The sequence below is a fragment of the Rhodnius prolixus genome, unplaced genomic scaffold (assembly GCF_049639745.1).
Source record: "Rhodnius prolixus isolate KJV_2025 unplaced genomic scaffold, Rpr scaffold_13, whole genome shotgun sequence".
NCBI lineage: Eukaryota > Metazoa > Arthropoda > Insecta > Hemiptera > Reduviidae > Rhodnius > Rhodnius prolixus.
The window spans coordinates 3,564,291-3,581,148 of NW_027411583.1; the positions used below are offsets into that span (position 1 = coordinate 3,564,291).

At 35.5% G+C, this 16,858-nt stretch overlaps 1 protein-coding gene across 1 annotated transcript; it reads right to left on the bottom strand.

Annotated features, from left to right (window-relative positions):
- Positions 1–3,534: 3,534 nt before the first annotated feature.
- LOC141447797 (uncharacterized) lies at positions 3,535–6,381 on the bottom strand. Its single transcript, XM_074115639.1, has 2 exons — positions 5,145–6,381; positions 3,535–4,682 (listed from the first exon to the last, which is right to left on the bottom strand). Exons 1-2 carry the CDS (start codon positions 6,379–6,381, stop codon positions 3,535–3,537), a joined length of 2,385 nt encoding a protein of 794 aa, XP_073971740.1.
- Positions 6,382–16,858: the final 10,477 nt, after the last annotated feature.

Sequence of the window (16,858 nt, forward strand, 5' to 3'; positions counted from 1 at the left end):
GTGTCCAGCAATGATGAGGATATGAAGACATCAATCCAGTAACTGATATTCCAGCCTTCAACAGGACGTAAGGAGTTGATAGTGGTTCCATATATATGTGGCAGTTCTCTTAAATGAGATATTAAACAAAAAAAATACTATAATAAAGTAAAAATACTACAAAAATTATAATTCCAACATACTTTATTTATTTGTTTGTTTAATATATTTTTTATCACAGGCTTTTAACCTTTTATGTTGTATAATATTTTTAATATAAATTATTATTTTTGGGAGCAGCTTGGCATCGTTTCAAATCAAATATCATTTATACTTTTAACGGCTTTCGAGAATTTCTTAATCGACCATTACCGATAAAAATCAACTAAACAATCAATAAATTTAGCTTTAGTCCATAAGAATATATTAATTTCTATGTGCATGATAATTTTTATTAATTATTTATAATATTTTTTTGGAATTATAATTATTAAATTTATACATGTATATGGCCACTATTAACATCCTTCTTCGGAACTTCAAGTTCGAGTGAAGCAGAAAAAGTAAAAGATAAGTGTTTCTTCCTTAATTTTATTTGTTTATTTTGTTATTAATATGCAGGCAAATTAGGATAGTATATTCAAGAGAATGTAAAAGGTCCTCTGAGTCTGCGATTCCCAAAAATGTCATCAGATTTGGGAACAGGGGAATGAAGTATACAAATAATTCGTACTTCAAATTGCATTTGTTTTTTCTTTTCCTTTTTTTACCCTTTGCATGGAAATTTCACCAAAGTGGGGAGCACAGTTTTACCCCATCATTCCCCTAGGAATAGGAATTACAGACACACCCTCAGCAGACCTGTTAAACACAATTTTGTGCGATAACGGTCTGTTTATCTTGGCCATCTTTTTCTTACTTTGGCGCTACAGCCCTTGCAGGGCCTTTGCCCCCATTAGTAGGAAGTCTCAATCGTCTCTGCCCGTAGCTTTGCTACTCTACTGTCTGACCGCCCATCATCTGCAGATCCGCCTTCAAATCCTACAGCCAACCGTAATCTTGGCCGACCTTTAGGTCTTCCGCCTCCTGGGTGTCCTCCATAGACTTTTCGAAGGGATCTCTCTACACTCATTTTGTGAAGGTGACCCCTCCCCCAACAACCGCAACCTCACCACTTTGCCATAATTGTCACATATTTAGATGTGACAAAAAAGGCGATTTTAGTAAATGTATAAACTTAAAAAAACTCAGAGGACAAACCGGAAACAAATAATCAGTGTTTTATTTATTTATGTTTCTTTTATGTATATTATTAGCTTTTTAAAATATTGTACGCACAATTACTAAATGTCAAGTTTAATGATTTACACCCAAATAACAACATAAGCAGTTCACAAACGTACAATTAGAAAAACAAAAAAATTGTTCATAATACTTGTAAACAAATAATTTTGATTTAAAATTAGCATACAATCAACATATCGGTAGATTCAATTGTAAAAAGAGAATAGTACGATTTTGAATCATGTTACTTACTCCAAACAGAAACGATCGAAACTTCTAAATCGAGTTTACTCACTAGAATGATTCTATGTTAGGACAAATATTCTACTCGTGTGATTCTAAATTAATGTAACACCACCAGTTTAATACAGTCAAAAACAGTAATGAAATGGCTATGCATTACTAATATACTACCATCGGAATGATAAAATCTTTCCACTTCGAGAACTAGGACCTTAGTACCGTTCTATGTTACAGAATAACTGTTAAGAAAATATAATGTTGGTGTATCACCAGCAGGTTGATAAAACCATTTCTTATTGCGAGTTTAGATATTATTAGGTGTCACCATCAGGATGATACCACTCTCTAGTTATGCCAGCGTTACGCGATTAGATGTAATGTTAGTGTATCACCAGCAAGTTGATACAGCCCCTTTAGATTGCGAGTTTGGATATTATTCAGGTGTCTCTATCAGGATGATACCACTCTGTATTTATGCCAGCGTTACGCGTTTAGGTATAATATTAGTGTATCACCAGCAGGTTGATACAACAACTTTTTATTGCGAGTTTAGATATTATTAGGGTGTCACCAACAAGTTGACACCACTCTCTTCTTATGCCAGCGTTAGGCGTTTAAATATAATGTTAGTGTATCACCAGCAGGTTGATACAACCATTTCTTTTGGGAGTTTAGATATTATTAGGTGTCACCATCAGGATGATACCACTCTCTAGTTATACCAGTATTACGCGATTAGATGTAATGTTAGTGTATCACCAGCAAGTTGATACAGCCCCTTTTGATTGCGAGTTTAGATATTATTCGGGTGTCACCATCAGGATGATACCACTCTGTATTTATGCCAGCGTTACGCCTTTAGATATAGTGTTAGTGTATCACCAGCAGGTTGATACAACAACTTTTTATTGCCAGTTTAGATATTATTAGGTGGAAACCATCAGGATGATACCACTCTGTATTTATGCAAGCGTTACGCGTTTAGATATAATATTAGTTTATCACCAGCAGGTTGATACAACAACTTTTTATTGCCAGTTTAGATATTATTCGGGTGTCACCATCAGGATGATACCACTCTGTATTTATGCCAGCGTTACGCGTTTAGATATAATGTTAGTGTATCACCAGCAGGTTGATACAACAACTTTTTATTGCCAGTTTAGATATTATTAGGGTGTCACCAACAAGTTGACACCACTCTCTTCTTATGCCAGCGTTAGGCGTTTAAATATAATGTTAGTGTATCACCAGCAGGTTGATACAACCATTTCTTTTGGGAGTTTAGATATTATTAGGTGTCACCATCAGGATGATACCACTCTCTAGTTATGCCAGTATTACGCGATTAGATGTAATGTTAGTGTATCACCAGCAAGTTGATACAGCCCCTTTTGATTGCGAGTTTAGATATTATTCGGGTGTCACCATCAGGATGATACCACTCTGTATTTATGCCAGCGTTACGCCTTTAGATATAGTGTTAGTGTATCACCAGCAGGTTGATACAACAACTTTTTATTGCCAGTTTAGATATTATTAGGTGGAAACCATCAGGATGATACCACTCTGTATTTATGCAAGCGTTACGCGTTTAGATATAATGTTAGTGTATCACCAGCAGGTTGATAAAACCATTTCTTATTGCGAGTTTAGATATTATTAGGTGTCACCATCAGGATGATACCACTCTCTAGTTATGCCAGCGTTACGCGATTAGATGTAATAATAATAATAATAATAATAAAGCTTTATTAACACCCTTTACAGAGAAAAAGCCTCTCCATTGGAGGATTTAGAGTTCGATTTGTACAATTCAATTTAACAATTCTATAGAATGTAGTATAATATACTGAGAAAAAAAATAGCAAGTAATTAAAAAATAATTAAATGAACAGTTAAGTATGCAAAATTTAGAACGTAATATACTGTAAACAAAATAAGCTACAAAATTTATAACAAAAAATAACAAAAATTACTTTCTTCTAAATTAATAAATTTAAATTCTTCATTAATAAATTATAACTGTTACATCTCAAAATAATTGTTTACAACTTTAGTCCATACACCTCTATCTCTTGCTGTGGTCCACCACCGGCAACCCACTCTATCTGCCATCTCATCTCTCCACCTCACTACTTGACGACCTCTTCTTCTCTTCCGATTTCTTGGCGTCCACTCAGAACTTCTCTTTGCCCACCTTTTATCCTCCATTCTGGCCACATGACCTGCCCATTTCCATTTTAATCGATGGGCCTCCAATTCTAAATCCTGCATTTTTCCGAATTTCCTTCGTACTTCCACAATACTTTTCTTTTCTTGCCTCTTTACTCCTAGCATACTCCTCAACAATTTATTTTGGGTTATTCGGAGCCTATTGGAAAGGTATTTGGTGAGGGCCCAGGTTTGACATCCATACAGAATGCAGGGATAAACGCACTGAGTAAGTACTTTTCCTTTCAGTTCATTCGAGAAATTTCCTTTAAAAATACTTTTCAGTGCCCAAAATTTCTTCCATCCCCTATTAATCCTTTTATACAATTCTTCCTCTCTCCTGCAATTAAAAGAGATCGTTTGTCCTAAATAGTTAAAATCTTCTACAAATTCTAGTTCCTCTCCTTCGATTCTAAAACCTTCCCTTCTCCCATTGGTGAGAATTTTGGTCTTCTTCCAATTCGGTATTAATCCCGCTTTCTTGCATTCTTTTAGCAATTCGGCTAGCATTTCTTCCGCCTGTATCAGATTTGGTGCGAAGATTACAACATCATCAGCGAAGCGAAGGTGATTGAGGAACGCACCATCTACACAGATTCCTCTCTTCTCCCAATCCAGCCTTCTAAAGATACTTTCCAATACACAGTTGAACAGCATAGGAGATAAAGGGCAACCCTGTCTCACTCCCCTCTCTAGACTAAAGTCTTTTCCTCTCCTCTCCAACATAATGTAGGCCTTATTGTTAGAGTAGATTGCCTTAAGTAGGTCGATGTACACCTTCTCCACTCCGATTTCCTGTAGAGCTAACCAAATAGCTTGATGTTCTAACATATCGAATGCCTTTTGGAGATCAACAAATATTAGGTATATTTCCATTCTATACTCTCTACATTTTTCCACTACCTGGTTTACTGTCTGGAGGTGATCAATTGTTGAGTACGAAGGCCGGAAACCTGCTTGTTCTTCCGGTTGGAATTCATTTATTTTATTTTTTATTCTATTTTGAACAATGTATGCAAATAATTTGTACATAACTGAGGTAAGGCTGATGGGACGGTAATTGTTAATTACATTTCTTGAACCGCCTTTATGCAAAATGAGGATCTTATTACATTCCCATTGACTTGGAATAATAGCATGCAATAAAATATTAGAGAAGAGCCTGGTTAAAACTTTACTTAGCGCATTTTTACCTTCTTTAATCATAACTGCCTCTATCTGGTCATCCCCTGTAGCTTTGCCTAATTTCAATCTCTCAATGGCTTTCTCAACTTCTCCTTCCAGAATCGCTAAGAATTCCTCCTCCCTCTCCTTTTCTAAAAACTTACTTCTATTTTCATCCTCCAAACTCCGGTCCCGTTTATAAATATTTTCATAAAATATTGAGATATTTTCTAATATTTTTTCCCTATCTGTTATTATACCTTCTGGCATTTCCAGTTTTTGAATCCAATGTTTCTTTATATCTGATAATTCTTTCTTCATCTTCTTTGTCGAACCTTCTTCCACTACCGTTTTTAAAATCACTTCTTCTTCATATTTTTTCAGATCCATTCTAATTTTCTTCCTTACTAATTTCCTCACTTCTGCGTGTTCGATTTTTTGAAATGACGTCTTGTTAATTATTTTATTATACTTTTCCCTTTTCTCAATCAACTTGATAGTTTCATCCGATAATTTTTTTGTTCTCCTATTCAGAGTTTTATGCCTCTGATTTTCTTTGCATGTCGTTAAAGTTGCTGTTTCTATAGCCTTCATTATTGCGTCATATTCCTTTTGAATATCCATGCCATTTCCTGGTAATAATTTAGACAGCTCCTCCTCCAATAATTCTTCATATCGTTCTCGAGATTCCTCTATTCTTGGGAGTAGACTTACTTGCTTTTTGGTAATTCTAAATGGTCTTCTCTCTAATTTGATTGTACAATTTATAAGTCTATGATCCGAATTAAATGGAAAATCAGCCTCTACTTTCGCAGTTACAGCTTTCCTTATATCTTTTATAAGTAAATAGTCAATCTGGAATTTCTTCCCCTTCGGAGAACACCAAGTCCATTCACCTTCCTTGCTTGACTGAAAAAAGGTATTCAATAGCTTAAATCCCTGGCTAGCTGCAAAATCGACTAGAAATTCACCACGCTCATTCCTATTTCCATATCCATAAGGCCCTAGAACATTTCCCTCGCCCCGCCTTCGTTTTCCTACTACTGCATTAAAGTCGCCTATTACCATTGATGTGCATCTACCAGATGGAGATCGATATAATTCTTCTTCCAATTGATTGTAGAAGTGTATTATCTCATCCTCTGTACTTGCAGTTGTTGGGGCATGAACTTGGAGTAGATATATTTCTCTATTCCATGCATTTATCTTTAAAGCAGCTAATCTTGGTGAAATTGGCTTAAATTCTTTAATGACAATATTTTTATTTTTCTTTATCAAGAATCCCACTCCAAAGTTTCCGGCCTCTGCAGCTGTATGGAAGAATAGGTTACCATTCTTCAATTCAACAGATACTTCCGAATTCCTTCTAATTTCAGCCAGTCCTACAATATCCCAGGAGACATTTTCAAGGGCATGCTCTAGTTCCACCAGCCTATCATTACTTAATAATGTCCGTGTATTGAGTGAACCAATATTTAATGTTCTACAACTTCTCATTTTTCCTTTTCCCGTGTTTATCTTAGAAATGCCTAGGTCCTTCACCAATTCCTTCCCATCAGGCAGTAATTGTTATTTACTATTGCTCTCTGTTCCAACTCCTGAATTATTCTTATTAATGTAACACGGATTTCCCTGTTTCTGAGATTTCTTGTCGATTTCACGAGCCGTATAAGGACAGCTTAGAGCCGCTTCTTCTTTTTCACTTTTCTTTATGTCAAGACTAGCACTTCTGCTTTTCTTTAGAAGAGTTTTAGCCCTAATAGAGGTAGATCCCTTCTCAATATGCTTAATTTCGGGCGACTTTTCTTCGCTCCTACCTCTTTTATTCTGTACATTTCTACCATCCTGTAATTCCGTTAAGGTATAAAATATGCCATTTATTAAAAGCTTGTCATACTTGAAAAGTACTTTATCACCTCTAACTTTAGCTAAATCGTAATATTTTTGTAATTCTTTCCTTATTTACCGGACCTCTTTGGGCATATCTTCTTTAATTCTTATATTTTTTGTATCTTCTTTGTCGGCCAACTTATGTTTATTTCTGAGGATATCATTTCTTAATAGAGCTGATGTTATTAGATGTAATGTTAGTGTATCACCAGCAAGTTGATACAGCCCCTTTAGATTGCGAGTTTGGATATTATTCAGGTGTCACTATCAGGATGATACCACTCTGTATTTATGCCAGCGTTACGCGTTTAGATATAATATTAGTGTATCACCAGCAGGTTCATACAACAACTTCTAATTGCGAGTTTAGATATTAGGGCGTCACCAACAAGTTGACACCACTCTGTATTTATACCAGCGTTACGCCTTTAGATATAGTGTTAGTGTATCACCAGCTGGTTGATACAACAACAACTTTTTATTGCGAGTTTAGATATTATTCGGGTGTCACCAACAAGTTGACACCAATCTCTTCTTATGCCAGCGTTAGGCGTTTAAATATAATGTTAGTGTATCACCAGCAGGTTGATACAACCATTTCTTATTGCGAGTATAGATATTATTAGGTGTCACCATCAGGATGATACCACTCTCTAGTTATGCCAGCGTTACGCGATTAGATGTAATGTTAGTGTATCACCAGCAAGTTGATACAGCCACTTTTGATTGCGAGTTTAGATATTATTCGGGTGTCACTATCAGGATGATACCACTCTGTATTTATACCAGCGTTAGGCGTTTAGATATAATATTAGTGTATCTCCAGCAGGTTAATACAACCATTTCTTATTGCGAGTTTGGATATTATTAGGTGTCACTATCATGATGATACTACTCTGTATTTATGCCAGCATTACGCGTTTAGATATAATGTTTGTGTATCACCAGCAGGTTGATACAACCATTTATTATTGCGAGTTTAGATATTATTCGGGTGTCACCATCAGGATGATACCACTCTGTATTTATGCCAGCGTTACGCGTTTATATAAATAATGTAGTGTATCTCCAGCAGGTTGATACAACCATTTCTTATTGCGAGTTTGGATATTATTAGGGTGTAACCATCAGGATGATACCACTCTGTATTTATGCCAGCGTTACGCGTTTAGATATAATATTAGTGTATCATCAGCAGGTTGATACAACAACTTTTTATTGCGAGTTTAGATATTATTAGGGTGTCACCAACAAGTTGTCACCACTCTCTTCTTATGCCAGCGTTAGGCGTTTAAATATAATGTTAGTGTATCACCAGCAGGTTGATACAACAACTCTTTACAGCGAGTTTAGATATTATTGGGGTGTCACCAACAAGTTGATACCACTCTCTAGTTATGCCAGCGTTACGCGTTTAGATATAATGTAGTGTATCACCAGCAGGTTAATAAAACCATTTCTTATTGCGAGTTTAGATATTATTCGGGTGTCACCATCAGGATGATACCACTCTGTATTTATGCCAGCATTACGCGTTTAGATATAATGTTAGCGTATCACCAGCAGGTTGATACAACCATTTTTTATTTCGAGTTTAGATATTATTAGGGTGTCACCATCAGGATGATACCACTCCGTATTTATGCCAGCATTACGCGTTTAGATATAATGTTAGCGTATCACCAGCAGGTTGATACAATCATTTCTTATTGCGAGTTTAGATATTATTAGAGTGTCACCATCAGGATGCTACCACTCTGTATTTATGCCAGCGTTACGCGTTTAGATATAATGTAGTGTATCACCAGCAGGTTGATACAAACATTTCTTATTGCGAGTTTAGATATTATTCGGGTGTCACCATCAGGATGATACCAATCTGTATTTATGCCAGCGTTACGCATTTAGATATAATGTTAGTGTATCACCAGCAGGTTGATACAACCATTTCTTATTGCGAGTTTAGATATTATTATGTGTCACCATCAGGACGATACCACTCTCTAGTTATGCCAGCATTACGCGATTAGATGTAATGTTAGTGTATCACCAGCAAGATGATACAGCACCTTTTGATGGCGAGTTTAGATATTATTCGGGTGTCACTATCAGGATGATACCACCCTGTATTTATGCCTGCGTTACGCGTTTAGATATAATGTTAGTGTATCACCAGCAGGTTGATACAACCATTTCTTATTGCGAGTTTTGATATTATTCGGGTGTCACCATCAGGATGATACCACTCTGTATTTATGCCAGCGTTACGCATTTAGATATAATGTTAGTGTATCACCAGTAGGTTGATACTACCATTTCTTATTGCGAGTTTAGATATTATTAGGGTGTCAATATCAAAATGATACCTCTCTGTATTTATGCCAGCGTGACGCGTTTAGATATATTGTAAGTGTATCACCAGCAGGATGATACAACCATTTCTTATTGCGAGTTTAGATATTATTAGGGTGTCACCTTCAGGATGATACCATTCCCTTCTTATGCCAGCGTTACGCGTTTAGATATATTGTTAGTGTATCACCAGAAGGTTGATACAGCCCTTTTTGATTGCGAGGTTAGATATTATTCGGGTGTCACCATCAGGATGATACAACTCTGTATTTATGCCAGCGTTACGCGTTTAGGTATAATGTTAGCGTATTACCAGCAGGTTGATACAACCATTTCTTGTTGCGAGTTTAGATATTATTAGGGTGTCACCTTCAGGATGATACCACTCCTTTCTTATGCCAGCGTGACGCGTTTAGATATATTGTTAGTGTATCACTAGAAGGTTGATATAGCCCTTCTTGATTGCGAGTTTAGATATTATTCGGGTGTCACCAACAAGTTGATACCACTATCTAGTTATACCAGTGCTACGCGTTTAGACATAATGTTAGTGTATCACCAGCAGGTTGATACAACTTTTTAATGCGAGTTTAGATATTATTAGGTGTCACCATCTAGATGATACCACTCTGTATTTATGCCAGCGTTACGCGTTTAGATATAATATTAGTTTATCACCAGCAGGTTGATACAACAACATTTAATTGCGAGTTTAGATATTATTAGGGTGTCACCAACAAGTTGACACCACTCTCTAGTTATGCCAGCGTTACGCGTTTAGATATAATGTAGTGTATCACCAGCAGGTTAATACAACCATTTCTTATTGCGAGTTTTGATATTATTCGGGTGTCACCATCAGGATGATACCACTCTGTATTGATACCAGCGTTAGGCGTTTAGATATAATATTAGTGTATCACCAGCAGGTTTATACAACCATTTCTTTTTGCGAGTTTGGATATTATTAGGGTGTCGCCATCAGGATGATACCACTCTCTTCTTATGCCAGCGTTACGCGTTTAGATAGAATATTAGTGTATCACCAGCAGGTTGATACAACCATTTTTTATTTCGAGTTTAGATATTATTAGGGTGTCACCATCAGGATGATACCACTCTGTATTTATGCCAGCATTACGCGTTTAGATATAATGTTAGCGTATCACCAGCAGGTTGATACAATCATTTCTTATTGCGAGTTTAGATATTATTAGAGTGTCACCATCAGGATGCTACCACTCTGTATTTATGCCAGCGTTACGCGTTTAGATATAATGTAGTGTATCACGAGCAGGTTGATACAAACATTTCTTATTGCGAGTTTAGATATTATTCGGGTGTCACCATCAGGATGATACCAATCTGTATTTATGCCAGCGTTACGCATTTAGATATAATGTTAGTGTATCACCAGCAGGTTGATACAACCATTTCTTATTGCGAGTTTAGATATTATTATGTGTCACCATCAGGACGATACCACTCTCTAGTTATGCCAGCATTACGCGATTAGATGTAATGTTAGTGTATCACCAGCAGGTTGATACAACCATTTCTTATTGCGAGTTTTGATATTATTCGGGTGTCACCATCAGGATGATACCACTCTGTATTTATGGCAGCGTTACGCATTTAGATATAATGTTAGTGTATCACCAGCAGGTTGATACTACCATTTCTTATTGCGAGTTTAGATATTATTAGGGTGTCAATATCAAAATGATACCTCTCTGTATTTATGCCAGCGTGACGCGTTTAGATATATTGTAAGTGTATCACCAGCAGGATGATACAACCATTTCTTATTGCGAGTTTAGATATTATTAGGGTGTCACCTTCAGGATGATACCATTCCCTTCTTATGCCAGCGTTACGCGTTTAGATATATTGTTAGTGTATCACCAGAAGGTTGATACAGCCCTTTTTGATTGCGAGGTTAGATATTATTCGGGTGTCACCATCAGGATGATACAACTCTGTATTTATGCCAGCGTTACGCGTTTAGGTATAATGTTAGCGTATTACCAGCAGGTTGATACAACCATTTCTTGTTGCGAGTTTAGATATTATTAGGGTGTCACCTTCAGGATGATACCACTCCTTTCTTATGCCAGCGTGACGCGTTTAGATATATTGTTAGTGTATCACTAGAAGGTTGATATAGCCCTTCTTGATTGCGAGTTTAGATATTATTCGGGTGTCACCATCAGGATGATACCACTCTGTATTTATGCCAGCGTTACGTGTTTAGATATAATATTAGTGTATCACCAGCAGGTTGATACAACAACTTTTTATTGCGAGTTTAGATATTATTAGGGTGTCACCAACAAGTTGATACCACTATCTAGTTATACCAGTGCTACGCGTTTAGACATAATGTTAGTGTATCACCAGCAGGTTGATACAACTTTTTAATGCGAGTTTAGATATTATTAGGTGTCACCATCTAGATGATACCACTCTGTATTTATGCCAGCGTTACGCGTTTAGATATAATATTAGTGTATCACCAGCAGGTTGATACAACAACTTTTTATTGCCAGTTTAGATATTATTAGGGGGACACCATCAGGTTGATACCACTCTGTATTTATGCCAGCGTTACGCGTTTAGATATAATATTAGTTTATCACCAGCAGGTTGATACAACAACATTTAATTGCGAGTTTAGATATTATTAGGGTGTCACCAACAAGTTGACACCACTCTCTAGTTATGCCAGCGTTACGCGTTTAGATATAATGTAGTGTATCACCAGCAGGTTAATACAACCATTTCTTATTGCGAGTTTTGATATTATTCGGATGTCACCATCAGGATGATACCACTCTGTATTGATACCAGCGTTAGGCGTTTAGATATAATATTAGTGTATCACCAGCAGGTTTATACAACCATTTCTTATTGCGAGTTTGGATATTATTAGGGTGTCGCCATCAGGATGATACCACTCTCTTCTTATGCCAGCGTTACGCGTTTAGATAGAATATTAGTGTATCACCAGCAGGTTGATGCAACAACTTTTTATTGCGAGTTTAGATATTAGGGCGTCACCAACAAGTTGACACCACTCTGTATTTATGCCAGCGTTAAGCGTTTAGATATAATGTAGTGTATCACCAGCAGGTTAATACAACCATTTCTTATTGCGAGTTTGGATATTATTCGGGTGTCACCATCAGAATGATACCATTCTGTATTGATACCAGCGTTAGGCGTTTAGATATAATATTAGTGTATCACCAGCAGGTTTATACAACCATTTCTTATTGCTAGTTTGGATATTATTAAGGTGTCGCCATCAGGATGATACCACTCTCTTCTTATGCCAGCGTTACGCGTTTAGATATAATATTAGTGTATCACCAGCAGGTTGATACAACAACTTTTTATTGCCAGTTTAGATATTATTAGGGGGACACCATCAGGTTGATACCACTCTTTATTTATGCCTGCGTTACGCGTTTAGATATAATGTTAGTGTATCACCAGCAGGTTGATACAACCATTTCTTATTGCGAGTTTTGATATTATTCGGGTGTCACCATCAGGATAATACCACTCTGTGTTTATGCCAGCGTTACGTGTTTAGATATAATATTAGTGTATCACCAGCAGGTTGATACAACAACTTTTTATTGCGAGTTTAGATATTATTAGGGTGTCACCAACAAGTTGATACCACTATCTAGTTATACCAGTGCTACGCGTTTAGACATAATGTTAGTGTATCACCAGCAGGTTGATACAACTTTTTATTGCGAGTTTAGATATTAGGGCGTCACCAACAAGTTGACACCACTCTCTAGTTATGCCAGCGTTACGCGTTTAGATATAATGTAGTGTATCACCAGCAGGTTAATAAAACCAATTCTTATTGCGAGTTTAGATCTTATTCGGGTGTCACCATCAGGATGATACCACTCTGTATTTATGCCAGCGTTACGCGTTTAGATATAATATTAGTGTATCACCAGCAGGTTGATGCAACAACTTTTTATTGCGAGTTTAGATATTAGGGCGTCACCAACAAGTTGACACCACTCTCTAGTTATGCCAGCGTTACGTGTTTAAATATAATGTTAGTGTATCACCAGCAGCTAGATATAACTCTCTTTTTCTGCCAGCGATTCGCGTTTAGATATAATGTTATTTTATATGTTGGCCATAATCTGCCTGGTTAGTTTTGGAGTGAAACATTGTCGTGATGAGGACGATTGGCTCATGGATTGCCTCTGAATAAGTACTTGTAATATTGCTGGTGGACTCTGTTGAACTGTTTAGCTTTAGGGTTATGAATCATGGAAGTAACTAATATTGTTTAGAAATTTGTATGTTATTACTTAATAATTTTTGTAGATCTTGATTTGAGAGGAAATGTACCACGCGGCTGTGCAGTAGTGCATTTCAGAGAATACTAGTGTTAATTAGTGGAATCTCTGTGCACATAAATGGAATCTTCTCTTTAAGAGATCGTTAGTGCAGATTATTGTAACATTAGTGCATCTTAGTATAGTACTGTTGTTCATTAATGGATCTTTAGTGCTCTTTAATGATTATTAGGGTAATTATTGTAACATTAGTGCATCTTAGTATAGTACTGTTGCTCATTAATGGATCTTTAGTGCTCTTTAATGATTATTAGGGTAATTAAATGGAACATTAGTGCATATTAATGAAATTTCATTGCACATAAATGGTACATATTTGCTCTTAATAGATCATTTGTGCACATTATCGTAACATTAGTGCATCTTAGTATAGTACTGTTGCACATTAATTGAACTTTAGTGCTCTTTAATTGTTATTTGGGTAATTAAATGAAACATTAGTGCATATTAATGGAATTTCATTGCACATAAATGGTACATATTTGCTCTTAATAGATCATTTGTGCACATTATCGTAACATTAGTGCATCTTAGTATAGTACTGTTGCAAATTAATTGAACTTTAGTGCTCTTTAATGATTATTAAGGTAATTCATTGGAACATTAGTGCATATTATTGAAATTTCATTGCACATAAATGGTACATATTTGCTCTTTAATAGATCATTAGTGCACATTATTGTAACATTAGTGCATGGTAGTAAATTAATAGTGCACATTAATGGAACAATAGTGCTCTTTAATGATTATTAAGGTAATTCATTGGAACATTAGTGCATATTAATGAAATTTCATTGCACATAAATGGTACATATTTGCTCTTTAATAGATCATTAGTGCACATTATCGTAACATTAGTGAATCTTACTAGTAGACTAATGCACAATGATGGAACTTTAGTGTACATCAGTGGTGCATTACCACCCTAATATTTCACTCAGATATGTAACTACCAGATTTGCAGCAACAAATTTAACAGGTCACTTTCCGAGGCGATTCATGGGTAAGGGCCCTCAATCGTTCGCATCACTCCCCTGTTGAACTTTGAAACAGAACACCTATTTGGGTGTCTCCGTCAGGTTGATACAACACTTTATCGTTATTAAATCTTAGGCTTTTAGTTAATACAGTTATCTATCACCATCTGGTTGATACATTTTTCTGTTGCTAGCTATTAGGCAATTAGTAATTAAGAATTCGGTGTCTCCGTCAGGTTAATACAACGTTATCGTTATTAAATCTTACGCGTTTAGTTAACAAAGTTATCTATCACCATCTGGTTGATACATTTTTCTGTTTCTGGCTATTATGCATTAAGTTATTAAGACTAAAGTATCACCGTCAAGTTGATACACACTTTTCTGTTATTGGATATGACGTGTTTACGTATTAAGATTAGGGTATCACAGTTTAGGATTAAAGTATCACCGTCATGTTGATGTTCCTTTTTCCGATATTGAACTTTTCGCGTTTTGTTTTTAAGATTAGGATTTCAACGTAAGTTTGATACAACAGTTTTCAGTTGCTGGCTTTTTTGCATTTAACAATTAAGATTTGGGTATCACCGTCAGGTTGATTCTACACTTTATCGTTAAAACATATTACGCGTTTAGTTAATAAATCTATGTATAACCATCAGGTTGATACATGTTTTATTCCTGGCTAATATGCATTTTGTAATTAAGAATAGGGTATCACCGTCAGGTTGATACAACACTTTATCGTTATTAAATATTACGCGATTATGTATCACCATCAGGTTGATACATTTTTCTTTTTCTGCTTATTGTGCATTTAGTAATTAAAGTTAGGGTATCACCGTTATGTTGATACAAAACTATATCGTTATTAAATATTACGCGTTTAGATATTAAGATTAGGTATCACCATCAGATTGATACATGTTTTATTCCTGGCTAATATGCATTTTGTAATTAAGAATAGGATATCACCTTCAGTTTGATACATTTTTCGGTTGCTTTTATGCATTTAATAATTAAGATTAGGGTATCACCTTCAGGTTGATTCAACACTTTATCGTTATTAAATATTACGCGTTTAGTTAATAAAATTATGTATAACCATCAGGTTGATACATTTTTCTGTTGCTGGCTATAATGCATTTATTTATTAAGATTAGGGTATCGCCGTAAGGTTGATACAACACTTTATCGTTATTAAATATTACGTGTTTAGTTAATAAAATTATGTATAACCTTTAGGTTGATACATTTTTCTGTTGCTTCTATAATGCATTTATTTATTAAGATTAGGGTATCACCGTCAGGTTGATACAACACTTTATCGTTATTAAATATTACGTGTTTAGTTAGTTGGTCTATGTATCACCATCAGGTTGATACATTTTTCTTTTTCTGCTTATTATGTATTTAGTAATTAAGGTTTGGGTACCACCGTCATGTTGATACAAAACTTTATCGTTATAAAATATTACGCGTTTAGATATTAAGATTAGGTATCACAGTCAGATTTACATTTTTCAGTTGCTAGCTAATAGGCAATTAATTATTAATTTTAGGGGATCACCGTCAGGTTGATACAACACTTTATCGTTATTAAATATTACGCGTTTAGTTAATAAGGTTATCTATCACCATCTGGTTGATACATTTTTCTCTTGCTAGCTGTTAGGCAATTAGTAATTAAGAATTCGGTGTCCCCGTCAGGTTGATACAACACTTTATCGTTATTAAATCTTACGCGTTTAGTTAACAAAGTTATCTATCATCATCTGGTTGATACATTTTTCTGTTTCTGGCTATTATGCATTTAGTTATTAAGACTAAAGTATCACCGTCAAGTTGATACACACTTTTCTGTTATTGGATATGACGTGTTTACGTATTAAGATTAGGGTATCACCGTTTAGGATTAAAGTATCATCGTCAGGTTGATGCACACTTTTCCGATATTGAACTTTTCGCGTTGAGTTTTTAAGATTAGGATTTCAACGTAAGTTTGATACAACAGTATTCAGTTACTGGCTTTTTTGCATTTAATAATTAAGATTTGGGTATCACCGTCAGGTTGATTCTACACTTTATCGTTAAAACATATTATGCGTTTGGTTAATAAATCTAGGTATAACCATCAGGTTGATACATGTTTTATTCCTGGCTAATATGCATTTTGTAATTAAGAATAGGGTATCACCGTCAGGTTGATACAACACTTTATCGTTATTAAATATTACGCGATTATGTATCACCATCAGGTTGATACATTTTTCTTTTTCTGCTTATTGTGCATTTAGTAATTAAAGTTAGGGTATCACCGTTATGTTGATACAAAACTATATCGTTATTAAATATTAC

Bases quoted from the DNA above. Each gene is read 5' to 3' on its own strand.
- LOC141447797 (XM_074115639.1), bottom strand. From the start codon at position 6,381: ATGAGAAGTTGTAGAACATTAAATATTGGTTCACTCAATACACGGACA. The intron at 4,683-5,144 runs GTATAATAACAG...TCCAACCGGAAG, and splicing joins AAAACTGGAAATGCCAGAAG to AACAAGCAGGTTTCCGGCCT.